This window comes from Sinocyclocheilus anshuiensis, unplaced genomic scaffold (assembly GCF_001515605.1).
Source record: "Sinocyclocheilus anshuiensis isolate Anshui unplaced genomic scaffold, SAMN03320099.WGS_v1.1 scaffold112, whole genome shotgun sequence".
NCBI classification, from domain to species: domain Eukaryota; kingdom Metazoa; phylum Chordata; class Actinopteri; order Cypriniformes; family Cyprinidae; genus Sinocyclocheilus; species Sinocyclocheilus anshuiensis.
Genome location: NW_015557175.1, coordinates 2,280,834 through 2,299,883, shown reverse-complemented (window position 1 = coordinate 2,299,883; position 19,050 = coordinate 2,280,834). Strand labels below are relative to the sequence as shown.

The 19,050-nt window shown below is 37.1% G+C and overlaps 1 protein-coding gene across 1 annotated transcript in view; it reads left to right on the top strand.

Annotated features, from left to right (window-relative positions):
• Nucleotides 1–2,098: 2,098 nt before the first annotated feature.
• The window catches only part of LOC107678428 (fibroblast growth factor receptor 1-A-like), a 44,237-nt gene continuing 27,285 nt past the window's right edge, over nucleotides 2,099–19,050 (top strand). The window contains exons 1-2 of the mRNA XM_016473681.1: nucleotides 2,099–2,174; nucleotides 11,777–11,938. Of these exons, the coding sequence (XP_016329167.1) occupies nucleotides 11,845–11,938 (94 nt within the window). The 5' untranslated portion in view covers nucleotides 2,099–2,174; nucleotides 11,777–11,844. The remainder of the gene's footprint in view (nucleotides 2,175–11,776; nucleotides 11,939–19,050) is intronic.

Here is a 19,050-nt window from a genome sequence, read left to right as displayed (position 1 = left end):
ACTTCTTTCTTTCAGTCGATCCCTCATTAGTCTCACTGAGGTCGGTTCACACCTCATTGCCACCTCCATTCATTACTGTATTTGGTGATAAGCCCCCGTTAGTAAGTCAATGGGACCCTTTCAGATTCAGCTGCCTGCTTGCTTGCCAGAAGAACAAGAGGGGGCCTAACAGGCAATTTGTTTAGATTTATTCCTAGGCTTTGCCATTGTGGGAAATAAGCTGAGAGGAACACTTCCTCTTTTCAGAGAATGTATCTTTTGGGTCTTACTAGCATCTGGTCTCATAAGTAGAGTTAGGGATGACTAAACCATTTGATGGTCTAATGGGCAGTAGGGGTATATAGTCATTTCTCTGTCGCTGGGAAAATAATAATGTTAAAGTAACTGATGTTTCAATAAAACGTGTCAAAAGAAAAGAAAACAGACAAGGAAACATTAGTCCTGGGGCCCTTTTGGAACAAGAGTGGTGTGTCACACATTGCAGAGGCGTCTGCTGTCTCCTTCTTGGACTTTGCTGTTGTTTGGAGAGCAAATTGGGTCAATAAAGGTTTTAGTAGAGAGAAAATTGCCACCTCAAGCCCTGTGAGGAAACCTCACAACTGTGAACAGAACACTACCAAACAAATAAACAATGTTCAAATTGGAATTTCAGAGGAAACTGTTTGGTTGTTTCTCAGAATGGAATACGTCACACTTGTAATGTTTCTGTTTTTACTTTTTAAGATGTTTATTTTTCCTTTTAATCATATCTTTTAATATAGCTTGAAAAATGTGTCTTTGCCAGGTCCATTGTAAAATTTCACAGGATAAACATTTTATGTTCTCTCCTGAACTCACTGAGTAGGCTCTAATAGTGGGGGCCCCTTCATTACAGAGCCAGGACAAGGGCCCCCAACAATGGCCGTGCCGCTACTTAAGCAGACGCTTCAAGGATCCACGGATGTTTTCTATGCTATAGTACCTTCAAACCAATTGGAATTTGAATAAAACAGGAGATGTTAATCTGGAGTTTGACCGAACCTTTTCCTGCTGTTGAGATAATACATTTGCAAGCTCTTAACTTTGTTGTGGTCATCTTTACTATGCAAACACAAACGTGTCAGGGGTGTGTGGACATTGTTGTCACAAACAGAAACAATGAACGGAACAGCCTTATCTACGGAAGATAAAGCAAACGTATCAGTCATTCCATATATCTAACAATGTCTTTAAAGCATTTAGAATGTTATCGTATTTATCTTAATAGGTAGTTCATGCATAACGTGGACATTATTTTATTATGATTTTTTTTTATTTACCTGGCTTATCATATAACACAACACAACACAACACAACACAACACAACACAACATAACATAATATAATGATGTTGTAGCTATATTGAAAATGTAGAATGTCATTGTTTTTCTTTTGAGCAAGGTATTTGATAGGGGTTTTAAGAGGGGCTCGGTTTGACAGAAACTACAATCCCAGGATGCACTGGGTGAGCTGTTTGGTAGTCCTGAGGTGTTAGTGATGGAGGGGGAGTCAGGTTTTTCTGCTCACACTCCTCCATCCGTGAGTGCGGAATCCCGGTGTATCCTCTGAAGTGTTGGGGGAGGCCGACGACACGGACTACAAACCAGTAAAAAGATACAAACGTAAAGTTAGTTTCCGGCGGCTAGACCAATTAATACAGAGGACTGCGACTCAAGTAAAATCGCATTTGAACGTTTCGATTAGATTTGACTTTAAGAGTCGGACTGCCGACCGAAGTAGAGCTTGAGGTAAAAGTTTTCCCCCCCTCTACCTTCTTTTCGCACGAACGCAAACAAAACCACACGGGTGGCATTTTCAGAAGAAAACCAGACTAACCCGGTCGGAAATCGCTTCGTTGGGTCTGTAATGAGTCTTTAACGTTGTGATACTCAACCGAAATCATCTTGACGCGATCTTGAGGACGAGCTCGCGTCTCTGCTGAGTGTTTTCACTGATTTCAAACGATTCTCGGACGAGTCGAAAGAAAGAGTTACATCCGAGTGAGTTCATGAAAACCAAAAAGGCTACGACAGAGGAAGAAACGTGGAGTTTCGTCCAGTGACTATTTGGGAGTCGGTATTTTACGAACTTCTGAATCTGATCAGGGATTGACACATTTTCAATATTCAGAGAGGATTTGTTCCAGAAAGGAAAAGGTGAGTACGCCTGTAAATGGACTCTAGCATGTTCGTCTGTTAACAAATAAAAAATACAAATACAAATGCTTTGCTGTTTTATGGAATTATAATAATATGCTAGAAGTGTTTGTATAAAAACGCGTATACACTATAAAAACACGCTTTTTTGGGAAGAGTTAGATACATGAAATTTCCAGAAACGCGTATACTATTTAGGTTGTTTATTTAAATTAATTTTTTCCTCTTGTCCACTCACTATTTTGCACCGTGCCTTGAATAATTTGCATTTGTTATATTTGTCTCTTTTAACCAAAAGAGGTTAATATAGCTACATTAATAAGCACTTTTTTTTTTAAAATTAATTTGAAATGAATGTAAAGTAAGTCTGACTGGGCAGTTTGTTTAAATGTAAAATTTATCTCAGGCTGACTGGGTTTTTTCTGTACGGTTGAGGGATCTCATTAGCTTTCATCATCAGATGGCTCCAAATCTGATATGTTATGGGAGCAATTGATGCGTATACCTGTACTGCCATCTCATATCTGAAGCCATCCAGTACAGTAGCCTACAAAAAAAAGCTTTCTCAGCAACTTTAGCAAGAGTAGCTTAAGCCACTACATCTCTCCTGTAGATACAGGTAAATACAACCTTTCCTGTTTCACTTAGTGGCTTCTGTGAATAAGGTGTTGTGCTTTGTTCAGCATGAGTAACAACTCTGAGCTAATACATTTCTTGGTATTTTTACTAGCCAGAGATTGGTCCTTGACAGTTACCTTTTAGTTTGAGTAGCATTATTTTATTGTATTTTTGTATTATTATTTTGTTTATTTTTAATTATTGTTATTGTGTAAATGCGGTAGCCTATTGGCCCACCATCTTTGAGGTTTTGCAGATTCCCTTTGCCAAAATAAATGCCTGAAGGTATCTTGATGTAAAAGGCAGGTCTGTTCTTGCAGTTGTTTATCTTCCCACAGTAAAGGACAAACAACATACATATACTGAAGAATGAGTTTGGATGTCACTGTGGCGGAAAGATAATTCATAAAAAACATCGTACAGATACACGAGACACATTAAGTCCTGGAAGCTTTTCAGTATTTTCAATGAAAGAAAAATACTCTCCAGCTGAAAGACACTTTTATGTCCTTATTTGGGCAGCTGAAGAAATGTACCTTTCACAGAGATTAATATACATTTTAATATATATTTATTATATTGTATTGTGTGTGTGTATATATATATATATATATATATATATATATACACATACACATACACATACACACACACACACACGCATACATACATATATATATTTATCATTCAACATTCTTGAATTTTGTTGTGCTTCAGATCTTATGTTTTGTCAGCAAAGTAATTCTGCACCCACCTCACAGTGTCACTCCCTCTTTTCTTCCTCATCACTCACTAGATAATTTCAGAGTACTGCAAAGTAACCCCCCTCTTCATTCTTGGACTGTGTAGTGCAGTCTAGAACTTTCTGATCGATAACTGCTATACCCTTTACATTTACCCAGTTACATATACTACAGTTACAAACATCCTTTCTTTCAGTTCAGCTTTAAAAACTCTCCCTGCTGTTAAGTGACCATTGTCATTTAATAGAAACAGACATTCACAGATCGTTTCCACCTTTTCACCGATGTGAAGGACATGATGGAGGAGCAGAGCGGTTTGTGAATGGCGACATGCTGACTGGCAACTGCATGCGCAGACTTGACCTAGACTTGTTGCAAGACGGTGCAGAAATGTGAGCAAAATACAGTCAATTAGATATGAACAGCTTTAGGCAGTGTGTGCGAGAAAGTCTGCTGAAAATAAGTTTCGTAATGAAGACCCATATTGTAGCTTGAGTTTTTTTAAAAGAGTTGGTTAAGATCCTTTTTAATTTCATTCGAATCTTGAAACAAATTTTCACAGAACATAAAGCTCAGGGTAGATGATGTTTTCGATTCATGTCTGGTTCCTTTATTCATAAAGCCGTTTTAGTGCTTTCCCTTGAAAGTTTTACGCTAGTTCTATTCAGCCATTGAAACACTGATGAACTTTAACCGAACTTGTCAAAATGTAGTTGTTTAAGTCCATAATTACATCAATTACTTAAATTAGAGGGGAAATCATTACGGCTGCTCGTCCCTCAGGATCTGACCAGTGATTTTACTGTTAGCTGCTCCAGAAAGGTCATCAGTTCGTCTGGTTTGCAGTGAAGTTAGAGTATATTGCAAAGCATCAGTTGTATTTCCATAGAGGGATATGGCATTGAAAGTTTGAGTTGCATTAGTTAGTCAGTAAACTTGTTTATCTTGGAATACTTCGAGCTGCAGTGAGGTAATGGATGTATTTGAGTCAGAGCGCAGTGATTTGAGCCAGCATTTGTGTGTTGTGTGTCACAATCACCCGTTGTGGTGATCTTGTAGTGGCCGCTTTATAGTGAAATGCTCTGTTTGAAAATGAAAGGAAGCAAATGGATGAAGGAGAAAAGACGTGCTGTGCTGTGGGTGTTCTTCCGGTGGAAGTTTGTGTTGAGAGTTTGGAGAGGAGGAATTCTCTGCCCTCTAATTTACTGGGTTGGCACAGCACTTTTAAAAAGAAAGTTACTGTTACATAACTGTTTGAGAGCTTTAGCATGAAACTTTAGGTGGAGTCTCTCAAAATGGAGAGATGTGTACAGTAGGCTTGCCGCGATAGACGGTGCTGACGGTGATACCGGTGTTAAGCCGCAACACCGGTTACGTCACTTGCCCACCGCGTCACCGACCCCCACCGTCGTTTTGATTTTTTTGTAGTAATAAAAATCATTTAGTTCAGTAAAAGAACTGACACTACAATTAAAAACTGAACGCGGCTGCTCAATGTATTTGTTTTGTTAATAAAAGTTCTATGTTTTATAAATAGCCTAAAGTGAGTTTGACGTTGAATTTTGTTGTTGCATTCAAGCAATTGACGCCGAACAGCCGCTAATTCAAAAGTGAATGTAAAATGCGCACGGCGCTTTTAAACTATTTAAAAGTGAAGGAAAGCGAGGAAAAGAGGGAAAATTCAAACTAACTAAAAACGAACAATTGCTTTACTCCGAATTGCCGCTATTTGAAAGTGAAAGTAAAATGCGCACACCGCTTTTACAAGCTATTTAAAAGCGAAGGAAAGCGAGGAAAAGAGGGAACGCCCCGCCCCCACGGTGATACCGGTATTACCAGTGTTGTCACACGTCGATTAACCGGTGGGAAAATTTCCTCACCGTCACAACCCTAGTGTACAGCGCCTTGTTCTGTTTACTTCAACACATCTGTGACTAAACAAAATAGATGACTTGGCTTCTAAATTCAGATTTTTTTTAAGGTTAGGGTACAAGATGATACCTTTATCGACACCAGAGTCAGTTTCGGTTGGGGGATCGTCCGGGTTTTTCAAGAGCACCTTTGATAGACTGAGACAGTGAGTTTAGAGGAGAATTCGAGATTTGGCAGAAAACAGATAAAGGTGCAGGAAAGGGTTTTATAGGTAAAGTTCATCAGCCTGGTCCTAGTAGCCTCCCCATGGAGTGGCAGTCTCTTGGTTTGGTGGGCCGGCTATTGCTCTGGCTCCCACCGGCGCTGGAATGAGTGAGCTCAGGCGTCCCATCTCCGACACAAACCAATGCTGTTCTCTGGAATGTTCCGCTCCAGTAGTAGGCAGCGGTAATGTGCTGGGCCTGCTGTACGCTCTCCCCATGTTCCCCTCCAATGATCAGAGGGAGAGAAAAACACGCTGGGGTTCATTAATTAGGGGTGAAAGCCCGCAGGTGATGGAGATTTACCGCTGATTACAGAACCGTCTTTCTGACAAGATGCGCGTTAAATATCGCATGTGATTAATCGTGCAGCCCTAGTACTAACTTATCTTTCCGCTTCACTTGGTCTATTTCTTTTTATTCCGTGCACTCTCTCTGTCGTCTGTCTGCACCTCCTTCCTTTTTCCCTCTCAAAGTGAACACTGTGTAAAGAATTTAAATATGGCCAGCTGAATGTTTGTTCTGCTGTTTGTTTTACTTAGAAATAGTTCACGTAAACAAAGTAACTTTTTTTTCTTTTCAAAAAATGTTTAAACATTTACATCAGCGTAATTTCAGCCAAGTCATTCGATCGTAAACTAATCCTTCTACCTTGTATTTTTTCCCTTTCCATATTAATTAAATGTGTTAACAGCTAAAACTAGTTTAGTCTTTCCAGCCAAATTAACTTGACCTGTTGAATCATTATAAGACTAGACTAAAAAAAAGAGCACAGATTTGCTAAAGCTTGTGCTTTTTATTAATAAAGTATTGGAGGGGATAATAAATGATGGGATGAAGACAGAGAACAAGAAATGTCTCCGATTCAATCGGGTTTCCCACATGAACTCACAGCTTTTATATATTAGAGCATGTGCACTAGCTGTATATATAGAGCATGTGCATTACTATAGCTCTGACAAAGAATTAGCATACTTTTTTTTTTTTAAGTAACCAGCAAACTAAGATTTTGCTAACATGTTTTCTGAAGTTTTAATGATATTTTTTGCAACTCGGACTCTGTCAGCTGTTGACTGTGTCTAGTTCCTCTTAGCTCACCTGCCCTGTGGGGAGTTTCCCATGGGCTGTGTTTGCCTTTCTTAATACTTCATGAATTAATTTTGGATAAACTGTAGAGAAGTTAGGAATTAAATGAATTAGAAATGTATATGAAATTTTCCTTTATTGGAATATAAACTATGAGTTTTGTGTGCAAGATGGTGCTTTAATCTTTTATTTACACCATGTCACCTTGTTTATTATAATAGAAGCACTCTAATTTTGTCATATGCCTCTTTATTGTTACACTTCAGTACATTACTGGTGCACAAAGCAGATTCATATTAGTAGGTCTTGCTGCTGTCAGATTTTTTTTTGTTTGTTTTTGGCCTGGGGGTGATTATCGGTATGTTGTAAGTAGTGGTCGACCGATATATCGCCAAGGCCGATATCTGCCATTTTTCAAATATCGGCATTGGCCAACAGTTTTTCTGTTTGGCCGATTTGTTCGAGGCTTTTATTTTGACGGCGCATCGGATTTTTATTTTGACTGCGCCGAGAACGGCTGCGGCAGCACCTGAGCACACAGTGCGCACATTCTCCCTCTTATTCGCTGTTGTCATTCAGTTCTGTCTAATACGGATAGAAGTCTATCTAATAATCAGATAGAACTGTTAAACAAAGGAATTAAAATGTATACAAAAAAGTATTATAACGATTGCTTTAATATTATTAAAGGCAAACATTATAATACTTTCTCGTTTGCCGTCAGCATTCCGCAAATACGCATTTATATAATTTAAACAAATCTTTGAATGACTAATGAGCATTTAATTTCACAAACCTTGCAGACTTAGTCGAATCTAGTTGAGATCTTGTGAAGTGTGCATGTGACCTGCATGATCACGTGTTCTGTGACGGTCGGTCCTATGGTCCATGCGAATTGAATACGGACAGGAGGAGAGATCAGCTTCACTGGAGACGCGCGATCGACAAACTTTAAACTTGTGACTGATTTCAAATTATGCTGCGCTTTATGCATTTGCCCACTGTCATATTCATGTCATTTTCACTGTGTGCTGTATGTAAAATTAGTGTTACCTTGTATGGCTGCACGATAAATCGAAGTGGAATCGATATCGCGATTCGACAGAAGCTGCGATTGTCATGCGTATCTTTCAGTGAAGCACGGTTCTGTGATCAGCAGTAAATCTCCATCCGAAGGCCAGAGGGCGCTCTCGTGCTGAAACTCCAAATACGCCTCGCAGAAGAAACCCAGAAAATGCCTATCGCTGCAGCTGAATAAACAGAAGATTCAACTGCTTTCATTGATTCAACGTGACTAATAAACACACGACTATGGCAATATACGGTTTATCTGAGTTCTTATTATTATAATTTTCATTAAAATAAAGTATATTTATAATGCAATGCCTTTATCACTGCTTAAATACTATGAAATATATTGTGTCATCTGAAAGCACGTGATGATGATTTACTGCTGATTACAGAACCGGCTTTTTAAACAAAATGCGCATGACAATCGCATTCGATTAATCTTGCAGCCCTATTACCGTGGCTTTATTTGGAAAAATATGATTCCCAATGCACACAAACTTCCCAGATTACTTAGTGCCCTGTTGGTTACAGTGTTTACTTCCTTTTTAATTATATTTTTATTAAATATTTATTTATTTCTGAAAAATACTTTGTCTTCTAGAGCTTACTCAATTTCCTTTTTATTGAAGGAAATTAAAGTATAACTAATGTCATTTGTTTTTAAACATTTTATTAAGTATAAAACTTGTGCAGTTATGCTAATTAAGAAGGAAAACTTTGTTGTGAGTGGTTTGCAACAAACAAATGTACAGAGGTCCTTTTTTATTAGTGGCCCCTACAAAACATTCTCAAAACAACCTAAAAGGACAGTTAAAAAGGGCTTAATTAAAAAAAAAAAAGTTATTCCAAATAAATACCATAAAATACCATAAAATAACCTGGTATCTGCAGGATTTTTTTAATCAAATTTAAGACCTTTAAAGAACTTTTTAAGGTTTGCACTTCACATTTCAGCCTTTAAACAATTTTTAAGAACAGGGATGAGTCAAAAGTATCAATTATTATATTAATTTAAACAATTATTATCAATTAATTATTATATTAAATAACATATAAATATATCTTAGTGTCTTAATTGTTTAGATTTTTATAATGCATTAGCTTTTTGTCGATCCACTGGTTCACATTTAAAAATATGTAGCAAAAATAGCAGATGGGCTTATTGAAAAAGCAAATTCGTTCTCTGCCAGCAGGTGTCACTTTCGGAACTGCACATATAGTGGCTTCCCCGGTAACCGCAGTACACAAAGCTGACGTGCAGCGCTCAAGTTTATTCAGTGAAATCGTAGCCTTTTGAAGTTTAATTGTCATATTAATCCATATAGCAATTCTTGTCTTTCCATCCCCAAAGACCTCTTATAATTTAGAGTTTTTGTACCATTTAAGAGTTTGCATGGCCTGAAATGTAAACAATTTAACTGAAGACGTTTTAAGGACCCGTGGAAACCCTAATAAGAACAGTCCATTTCCTTATTTGCTAATGTTAATGAATGTTTACATTAGAGTGCACGTCCTACTACGCTGAAATTAATAGGGGAGCGGCTGGAAACTAGTGACCTCTCCTGTTTGGAGATAGTATTAACATCATAAACTGAAAGCAATCTTTCCGTGACTTGCTTTTCAAATGTTTTAAAATTGATCATCCGAGTCTAATATGATCCAGCGGGCCGTACTAAAAGACACTGCGGGCCGTATATGGCCCAGTTGCCCATCCCTGTTCTAGAGTATAAGTATGTTTATTTTACACGATTATTTTTAATACACTTTCAAATGATTTCAAATTTCTTAAATATGAATTAAAATAAATACAATTATATCGGCCATCGGCCACCCTGCTTTCCAAGATATTGGCATCGGTATCGGCTGTCAAAAAACCCATATCGGTTGACCACTAGTTGTAAGTGTCTTTTGCAGTGTCTGGCAGAGGATTGGAGTTGGCACAAGCTCCGAGTCCGTCACCCCTGGCTGACCGTTTGCCCATCTCTCCATTTGTCTCTTCTTCTGGTTTGTACCAGCTGCAGACATGGCTTGTAAAATGAAACCAACACAATCTCTATGGGAACGATTTTATGTGTATCAAGTCTCAATTCTTGGTGTTTATCCAAATTGCTCGTCCTTGTTAGAGCAGCTGTGAAGGTGATAGGCTCTCATTGCATCTCATTGCATTGTTCTGTAAAATATTTGTCTCAAGGGCATTATGCACCACCTTTTTTTACAAGGGCACTAGAACTAGAAATGATATAGGTGTAAGATATTGTATATTAACATTGTATTGTACTTAAATACTTTACATTGTTACAAAAAATTATATTTCAAATAAATTCTGCTTATCAAAGAAGCCTGAAAAAATGTATCAAGATTGCACAAAAATATGAAGCAGCCCAACAGTTTTCAACATTGATAATAATAATAAATGTTTCTTGAGCAGCATATTAGAATGATTTCGGAAGGATTATGTGACACTGAAGACTGGAGTAATGAAAAACAGTTCTTTTAAATTGGAATAATATATAAATATAAAACCCTAAATAATTGTGCAATGGTTATTTTTACAGAATAAGTTGAATTCAAAATCTACTTGGCTCAAAAATGTGACAGGACACATGTCCAGTTTGAATGGGCATGACATTTCTGATCTGTCAGGAGAATTGAAATGCATTCACGACAATTCCCAACTCACCAGGATATTTCCTGAGATTTTTTTTCCTGTGTTAATGTTAAATAGGTGCACAAACAGTCAATTAAGTTTTCATTTAGGCTAGTTAATTTAGTAAGTCTAGCTTCATATTAGCTTTAACCATATTAAGATTTCTTTCAATTTATTGACATTTTGGGAAGACAAAATCCCAATTACAAGACATTCAAATTACCACAGCTGAACATTCTGAAAGAAAAACATTTGGCGCATTGTGAAGCGCTGCTCTTTTCTGACTGATCCGCTCATAGTGGGGTGCGTGATGAAATGTGTAAATGATGAGTTCCGATAGCTAGTAGGACAAATGGCGTGTCGGGGTCATGCTGGGGTCCAAACAAGCACAGGGTTGACCGATATCTGTGAAGGGTTGGAGGAGTGTGGTTGTGTTTCTGTGTATTTTACTGCATGTGTTCGTAAGAGCAAACAGATGGAGTGACCCTGCAAAGAACTGCACCACGAAACTCTTCTTTCCGTTATAAAATTATGTACGTTAAGGTTTATGCAGTCTGCTTTGATAGATCTTTGTCTTCTGTGCATTAATGTAGCTAATATCAGAAAGTTCCAAATTAACTTGTTGTTCAGAGTGATTTAGTTGATGCAAACTCAAAGGCTCAGAATGTTGTCTTCAGTTGTAGTGGAAACGTTTGCGGTCAAAATCCTTAAGTTCTTAAAGGACGTGCTGTTCCACTGTTGACCTTATACAGCAAAGTTATGTTTCAGTCAGTCTCATGGCTACGTCTAAAATGGATGGAGCGTTTTATTAGGCTGTTTAAAAAAAAAAAAAAAAACCTTCATCTGTGCAGTTCAAGCATCAGAGGAGTTTTCCTGAATTTTTCTGTCAGGGATGCTTTTCTATTCTCAACTTTTGTCTACAATAAAAACTAGAGATTTATATTGTCAGTAAATGTCCTTAGTGTGAATTTGTACAATTTCTCAGTGCAAGTTACTCTAAAGAGATGATTAGCTTTTTATGTTCAGAATCATAAAATCATTATTTTATGATTCTGAACAGACTGCTTCCATAGTAATAATCGTGTGGGTGAAGAAAAATATTAACCAATAACATCATAGGATTTGTTTAACAATTCAGTCAAATCTAGATGGTTAAATTCAAGTCCCGCCCAATGTTATTTCCAACTGAGTATTCTGTTTCACTCAAATGTCACATTATGAAAGATTAATGTTGTCTTTAATCATTAGTTGTGAATATTCTTAATTGGTTTGCTTTCTGCTTTTCTCTCTCCATCTCACACCCAGTGCTGGTGTCCTAGCTGTTTTTATGGAGAGCTGGGCTGGATGCAGAGTTCAGATGTAGAAAATCCTTGATGATGATGATGATGAAGACCATGTTGCTGCTAATCTCAGTACTCCTAATTCAGGCTCTTCAGTCCCAGGGCAGACCGGCAACCCAAGATGAGAGTAAGCCTTTTTTGTAGTACTCTTGTTGTATCGTGTCTGTTGAAGATGTGTTAATAATAAACCATGTCTCAGACACTTTGCAATTAAGCAACTGAAATAGTTTTTAAATTGGTCATCTCCTACACTTTTATGCCATTTTTTTTTCTATTTTTCCTCTTAAATCCACTTAATGTTGTTTAAGTTAACAGTTGTGATTGTTTTCCACCCTCTGTCTGAGCCTAAATTAAACAGACTGTATGTTGCAACAGTACTATTAGGATTTCTTCATATATGAACATCATTAAGGTTTCACAATGACCTAATGTTAAGCTTATATTCAGGAAACTGTCTGCATAATACATCTACTGATAAGATGTGCATTAAATATCGCATGCGATTTATCGTGCAGCCCTACATCAAACACTTTTCTTCATATTCACTGTAAAAAATGTAATCAGTTTTCCAATTTCAGGTTAATTTTATGAGATTCAGCTAAATTTTTATGAGATTCAGCTTTTCAAGTATGTTTAATATAATTCAACTTGTACATCCAGTTGGATTATACTTAAATATTTAAGGTTGCAACTGAACATTTAAAGTTGAAGTAGTTGGATTTTGTTTTTATTATTCTAAAGAGCAAGTAAAATGCTGTTTTATACAATATCTCCGCATTAAAATGAGCTAGATTTTGTTGAAATGGTACAATACAATTGTATGGCTATGTCATATGACCATATGCTTGTTCTCAAACCATGTTCACATCTCCAATATGCTGTAAGTCAGTGGTGTGCCAGGGGGAATCACATTCTACTCCTAGCTATGGAAGTTTACACTTGGATACCATTCGTTCTCCATTTCCACCTCTTATTCAAAATAGTCATTTAAAACCCTAAGGACTTTCATGCACTCAAGTCATAGACCGAGAGTGAAAAAGGGAAACGGGTTGGAAAAAAAAAAACACCAGCTGAAATAAAACCCTGAAAAATGTGTCCTTTGGCAACATTCCAGCTGATCGAGTGCCTGTGGCTCTCACAGGCCCAAGCGTGCTTCCGTAGCTTCATCATCCTCTTTTGGATTTCGGAAATAGGGTGTTCCCAGGAGACTTCTAAATGCCTTACATTACAGTTACCACTATTATAAAGTGAGTGGTCACTTCTGCTCTGGCCGACTGTGGAGGCTTTAAATAAACACAGTAGTTTTGAATTTACCCCAAAGCTGGAGGTGTGAAATAGCTGCCATCTGTACCCTCCGGCTAAGCAAAAATACCTAACTTTTCTCTTCCCCCCTCTATCTCTCTTTCTCCCTCCCCGTTGTCTCACCATCCTCCTTTTGTAATGAAAAGGTATTTGTTGTCAAGAGTTGACTACCGGAGACGTTATAAATTACTGCTTTTAAAAGAAGACACAGAAAGTACTCCGCCCTGTGGTGCTATTCCACAGTGGAGATCGTGTTTCTCGGAAAACATAGCACGTTTTCTTGTGGTTGAGTGCAGAGTTGTTAAGCGTAGACCTATGGGTAGTACTCCTCATGAAAACTTGAATTGCATGAAAAAGTTGGTAAATGTTAACAAGATCGCAGATTTAATCCTGTAGAATTACTGCGGGTTTAACGAATCGGGGGCTCGTCCGGGATACAAGTTACTTCGTTCCCCATGATTTGACTATTTTGGTAATTTATTGCAGTTTCTGACTATTAGTTTGAATACTTTCCTAAAATATTTTGTTGTGACTATAATGCAGGGAGGAAACCCCAACCAGAATGTGATGGATTACCGTTTACCCACTTAATGCTTGACAGCCAAATGGCCAGGCATGCTGATACAGTCTACGCGTTTCCTCTACTCCTCCTCTCCCTTCGTCCTCCTGTCAGGACAGAGAGCACTTTTCCCTCTCTCCCCTCAGGCCTCCTGTGGTGTAAATGATAGTTTCAGCTGTTGATGAGTGACTGACACTCCAGCATTTGGTTACATTTGTTTTTTTCCCTAGGTGGGAATACAACCTGCACAAACAACAGGATTTCCCTGTTGAAGTAGTGTGTTTCAAATTTGTCTAAACACTCTTAAATGGTTTGGGATCGAAAGACACTTTCAAAGTCCCAAAATGTATTTAATGGAAAGTGAAATAAAAATCTAAATCTAATCTAAATGTGGAGTTATTTGCAAGTCATTCAAAAATGTTCCTTTTTCCTTTTGTTCAAATGAATACGTTATGCTTTTATAACTTCATCTATGGTAAATGATAATAAAATGTAAGTTTGTTATTGTTAATTTAGTTTTGTTTTTATGCTAATATAGTGCTTGTTTTTCTTGAATTAGCTCTTTTACAGTTTAATTATAAAAATAATTAAAATTTTTATTAGTTTTTTTATGTTTCTATTTAACTTTAGTACATTTTTATTTCAGTTTTAGTTATTTTAGAATTTCAACTTATTTTATTTCAGTTATTTGCCAGGGCAGCATTTCTAATTTTCGTCTAATATTTATACTTAATTATATTTAACTTTATTTCAATTACCTTCAAAAATAATTTTGAATAGTTTAACAATATCAACACTATTCCGTTAACTTCCAAAGAGCCAAGCGCACACTACATGACTCAATCTCATTGTCTTTGTTTTGTTATGGCAATATAACACTTTTATATAAGGTGCACTTGTGAGAGATGCTCCAATTAGTGATGAATACTATGACAGATTTCAAACCAGTTTCATAATTCAAACTTTTAATGAACCAGTTTCAAATCAGTATATTTAAAATTACTCAATGAGTTGTCACTCAATAGTGTTCCCAATATTCCTCTTACATAGTTCTTTTCGCTGTCATCATTCAAATCTGCAAAAAGTTCCGCCGGCGGAACTGTCGACCCCAGGGGGTTTTAAGGATATAAAAATGTCTGATTTCTGTTGTTCATGGTTAATGTCCATTGATGCATTTTTTTTATTTTTTGCCACATCATTTTTTACTTTCTTTTAAATAATCTGACTATCTAGAAGGAGATGAATAAATACTTTGGAGAAACAATGGCTGTGATTCAGCATGCTGATCTCATTCCTGCCCCTCCTGCAAACCATGTGCGTGTGTACATGGCCACATTTGCATGTAGGCAAGCAGTGATTATGTTTGTACGACCGTGGTTATTGTGAACAAATGCCATTAGCATCTAAGTCCTGATGTGGGCTTTAATTGACGTAGGCTAGCATAAGACAAGGCAGGTTAATGCTAGGGGAGGTGTGTGTGTTTCTTTTGGTGTCACGCTGAGCCAACACCTTCACTAATCACTGACTGCTAGTCAGGATAATCAAATGTACTTACCAGTCACATTCCAGTTTCTTTGTGACTGTGCACATTCCAGGCTGTTACTGAGACTAAACCTTTGATATCTCAGCCGCAGATCACTGGGATAAAGTAGTGGTCATTTTTCTGTCTGTTTTTTTACATTTTCTGTGGCTATCTAAGTTCTACTTGCATCTTTTCCTCTTCTCTGTACTTGACCATCATTCTCTCTCATGAAAGGAAATCCCTGTGGTCATTTTCTTCTTGTATTGCTTCCTCTCTTGTATCCAGTCTCTCTCTGAAAGGCCCCTCTGCCCTTCCTGCACACTGTCTAAGTCTTACTCACTCGCCTCTCATTTTGTCCATCGCCAAAAAACTTCTCTTTCACAATTTACCGTAATTAACTTGATTTTCAAGGATGTCAATCATTTTTTCCGAATGGCTTGAAGCAGGAAAGAAAAAAATGCAATGGCTATTCCAGCTGGGTTGCTTTCCCGAAAATATGGACTTTAATCCAAACTAATCTGGTCACAGAATCTGGAACATTAACAGCCTTGAGATTCCACGAGGAGTGACTTGGCATGACAGGGTGCATCTTTACTTGAAGTTAGTTAAGTTAGAATTAAATTTGCTGTATTAATTGTAATAAAAACAACATGCACAGCCCTCAGAATTCATAATATTTTACACATTTGTGTAATCTTAAACATTATTTAAGACACTAGGGCGCAGAAGTCTGATTCTGGATCAATTTTACCAGATTGGGTAGCATATTAAAATATTTTGTTAACTACACACGGAACTCAAATGTCTTAATTTTTCCACCAGTTTGAGGCTGTGACCAAACTAGTTGCTTTGTGAAAGTACTAAAATATTACTATTATATGATAAATTAATTTACAATTTTTTTTTTCAAACTTTGTGTTGCAATAATATATTGAAGTATAATGGGTTATTTTAGTGACAATGTGAAATGTAAAATGTTTATCATATACCATTTCAATATTTGTGAAAATTTATTTTAAACAAATTGTCTTGAGTTAGAATCCAAAAAAAGGAAAAAAAACACTGCCTATTTCTATTTTCACTGTGTAGCTGAAGTAGGGACAGATCTTTTCTTACATAATGTGGCATATTTAAACTGACTATTGAATAAGAAAAAATGTAGGACAGGGTTTTGGTTCTATGCATCAGTTATTCATTGGATGGAATCAGATCTGAACACAAGCTTGCAGTCAATTGTGAGAAGGGAGCAGGGTTTAAAAAGCCTAAATGATTAGAGAAATGCAGTTATGACATTCTGATTAAAATTGACAAAAAGATCATATATATATATATATATATATATATGTACATTATATTCATTTTAGAGAATAGATTCAAAAGATTTGACTTTCTGGCTTCTATTTTTTTCAACTTGTACACCAAATATGTTTCCCCATCATAAGTTTTTTTTTCGCTCTCTTTTTTTCCAGTTAATATTCTTTATTCCCCCCAGTGCAGTAGTTGTGCCAGACGACATCTGGAGTCTATAGCTCGCACACCGGTCCATGTCTTCAGCTTGCATTGCATGGTGTTTTGTTCTTTGAAGTGACTGATGGCTTGGTAACATGCCACTATTTAATATCCTGGAAGGAAGTCGATTAATGACTATAAATCATAAAGCAGCTGTATAATTTTCTCCCTGTGTGATTATTGCAGAATACTCTCACTTGATACCTCACAGTAAACAGCTTCTCTGGAGACTGGTGCGAAATGTTTTCGGCATCTGCTCTGCTCAATCAAAAATGTAAAGAGGAAATTACAATCTCATTGGCATGAACTTACGATCAGTCAGTGTTCCTTTTATATGAATTTCTCATCAATTATAATGTGAAACATTTCTGGCTCATTGGCACTGAGGTCAAGTGAGGCTGTGCTGTTTATAGGGTAGAAGTGAGTGTCTTTGAATGGCCCCAGTAGACTTAGTTGTCCTAAGACTGGTTTTATGCCAGTACGCAAATGTGTTTTCTCTAGCAGTGTTTTTTTTTTTAAATGTTGGTTTCAAACATCTAGTTTAGAACCCTCTTAAATTAGAGTACATTTTGTCAATTCTGTCCACCAATAACTCTATTTTTTTATGCAGCTCTTGGGAGACAGGTGACCACAATGAAACCACACTGGCATTCAGAAGCAAGAGGCAGTTATATAATGGAAGTAGATTTTAACTGAAAGATTGAAATTCTGTTTTGCAGACAAGGGTATTTTTCTTAAAGGGGTGGTTGATTATGATTTCACATTTTGAACTTTAGTTTGTGTGTAATGTTGCTGTTCGAGCATAAACAACGTCTGCAAAGTTACGCTCAGAGTTCAATGCAAAGGGAGATATTTTATTTTAAAGAAATCGCTGTTTAAGGACTACAATAAATGGCTGAATGGCCTCAAAACAAACCCACCTTCTTCAGCCCGAGTTTGCTCAAACTAAACGCAGACTTACCTCGGTAAAACCCGAAACCGGCTTTGTGCAACAGGCCTATGGTGTGTCAAAATAATATTGGGTAAATTGACAGTAGGCGGACACATACAGACCAAAACAAAAACAGACTTTCCGACACAGAACACACATTTCAAAGTAGATTAACTGGCTGCTTTAGCATTGTTTTTCTGAGAGAAAAAAACAATATCTGCAAACAAATGGTATTTTTCTGCTTTACTACAGTCAAAAAAATTACATATATCAACCCTGAATCTTTTTTTCCTGAACAGTAAGTGTACAAATGCTCAATTGCCTTTTTTTTTTTTTGTAGTATAGATTTCAAGGTATATAAAAATTGGCTCGCCAACCTTGAAAACAATCCAATGTTGAGAAGTATATCTTGCCCTGTTTTAGGCTTCTTTTTTGTATCTAAATAATAAGACTATGCTAGCTCATCTTCTTTTCTCCTTCCTTTAATCTTTTCTGGAGTGTTTTGGTGGGGAAAGTTGATCCTTCCCTGGCCCCCATTCCTGTCAAGATTAAGAGCCTGTTAGACACATGCGAAGCAGGAAATACCTTAACTAGACCCTACTGAGGTCACCATGGATACCAGCCCAAAACCTGCTGCTATAGGCCTCTCTCTCACTCGCTTGCCTTTATTAGCAGAGTTAATGGTAGTGATGGGCGGAGTTACTACAGCAGAAGTAGTCAGGAGGAAACCTGGCTTATGTTTGCACTCTGTTTACTATTAAAAATGTGTCAGTAATGAGCATAAGCAGTTTCTTTCCTTAAAATAATTCTTAAATGAATGCTTTTTCACAACCATAGAGCTTTCCCAGAGTTTTCGGAAGAAATTTTCTTTGCATTCACCTTTTTGTTTTTGGGTCTTTTTACCACAGTGACTCAGTAGGATGTAGGCCATGCATTGTTTATTTAGATTTACTCACATTTCCAAACAATAGTGTAAATGTCGTCTTCAGCGGGTGGCAGGATTTCATAGAAATTTGACCTGTTTTGAACAATCATCAAGTCCTGACGCATCTTTTATGGGAAACATAAAGATCCCTTCGGCAATCAAATGCATTGTTATTGAAAGGAAATTAATCCAATTTCCATCTGAATATGAAGCAGTCACCATTTGTTTTGTAAATGTGAAAATCTCACCTCGGCTTACTGTTAGTAAAGAGTCACAATTAGCATATGGTGTCAGTATGTGCTTTTTGACAACATCAGTATATTCTTTTAGAAAGAACCCCCAACAGGGATAATTCTCCAGTACACTACTCTAAGAAGCAGTTCCCCTTTAAAAGAGTACGGCCAGTTGCTTGAAAGGTGCAGACGCATGACATAATGTTGATGGACAATGAATCAGTGTAATTATATTTACACCGCCTCCCCCCCCCATCA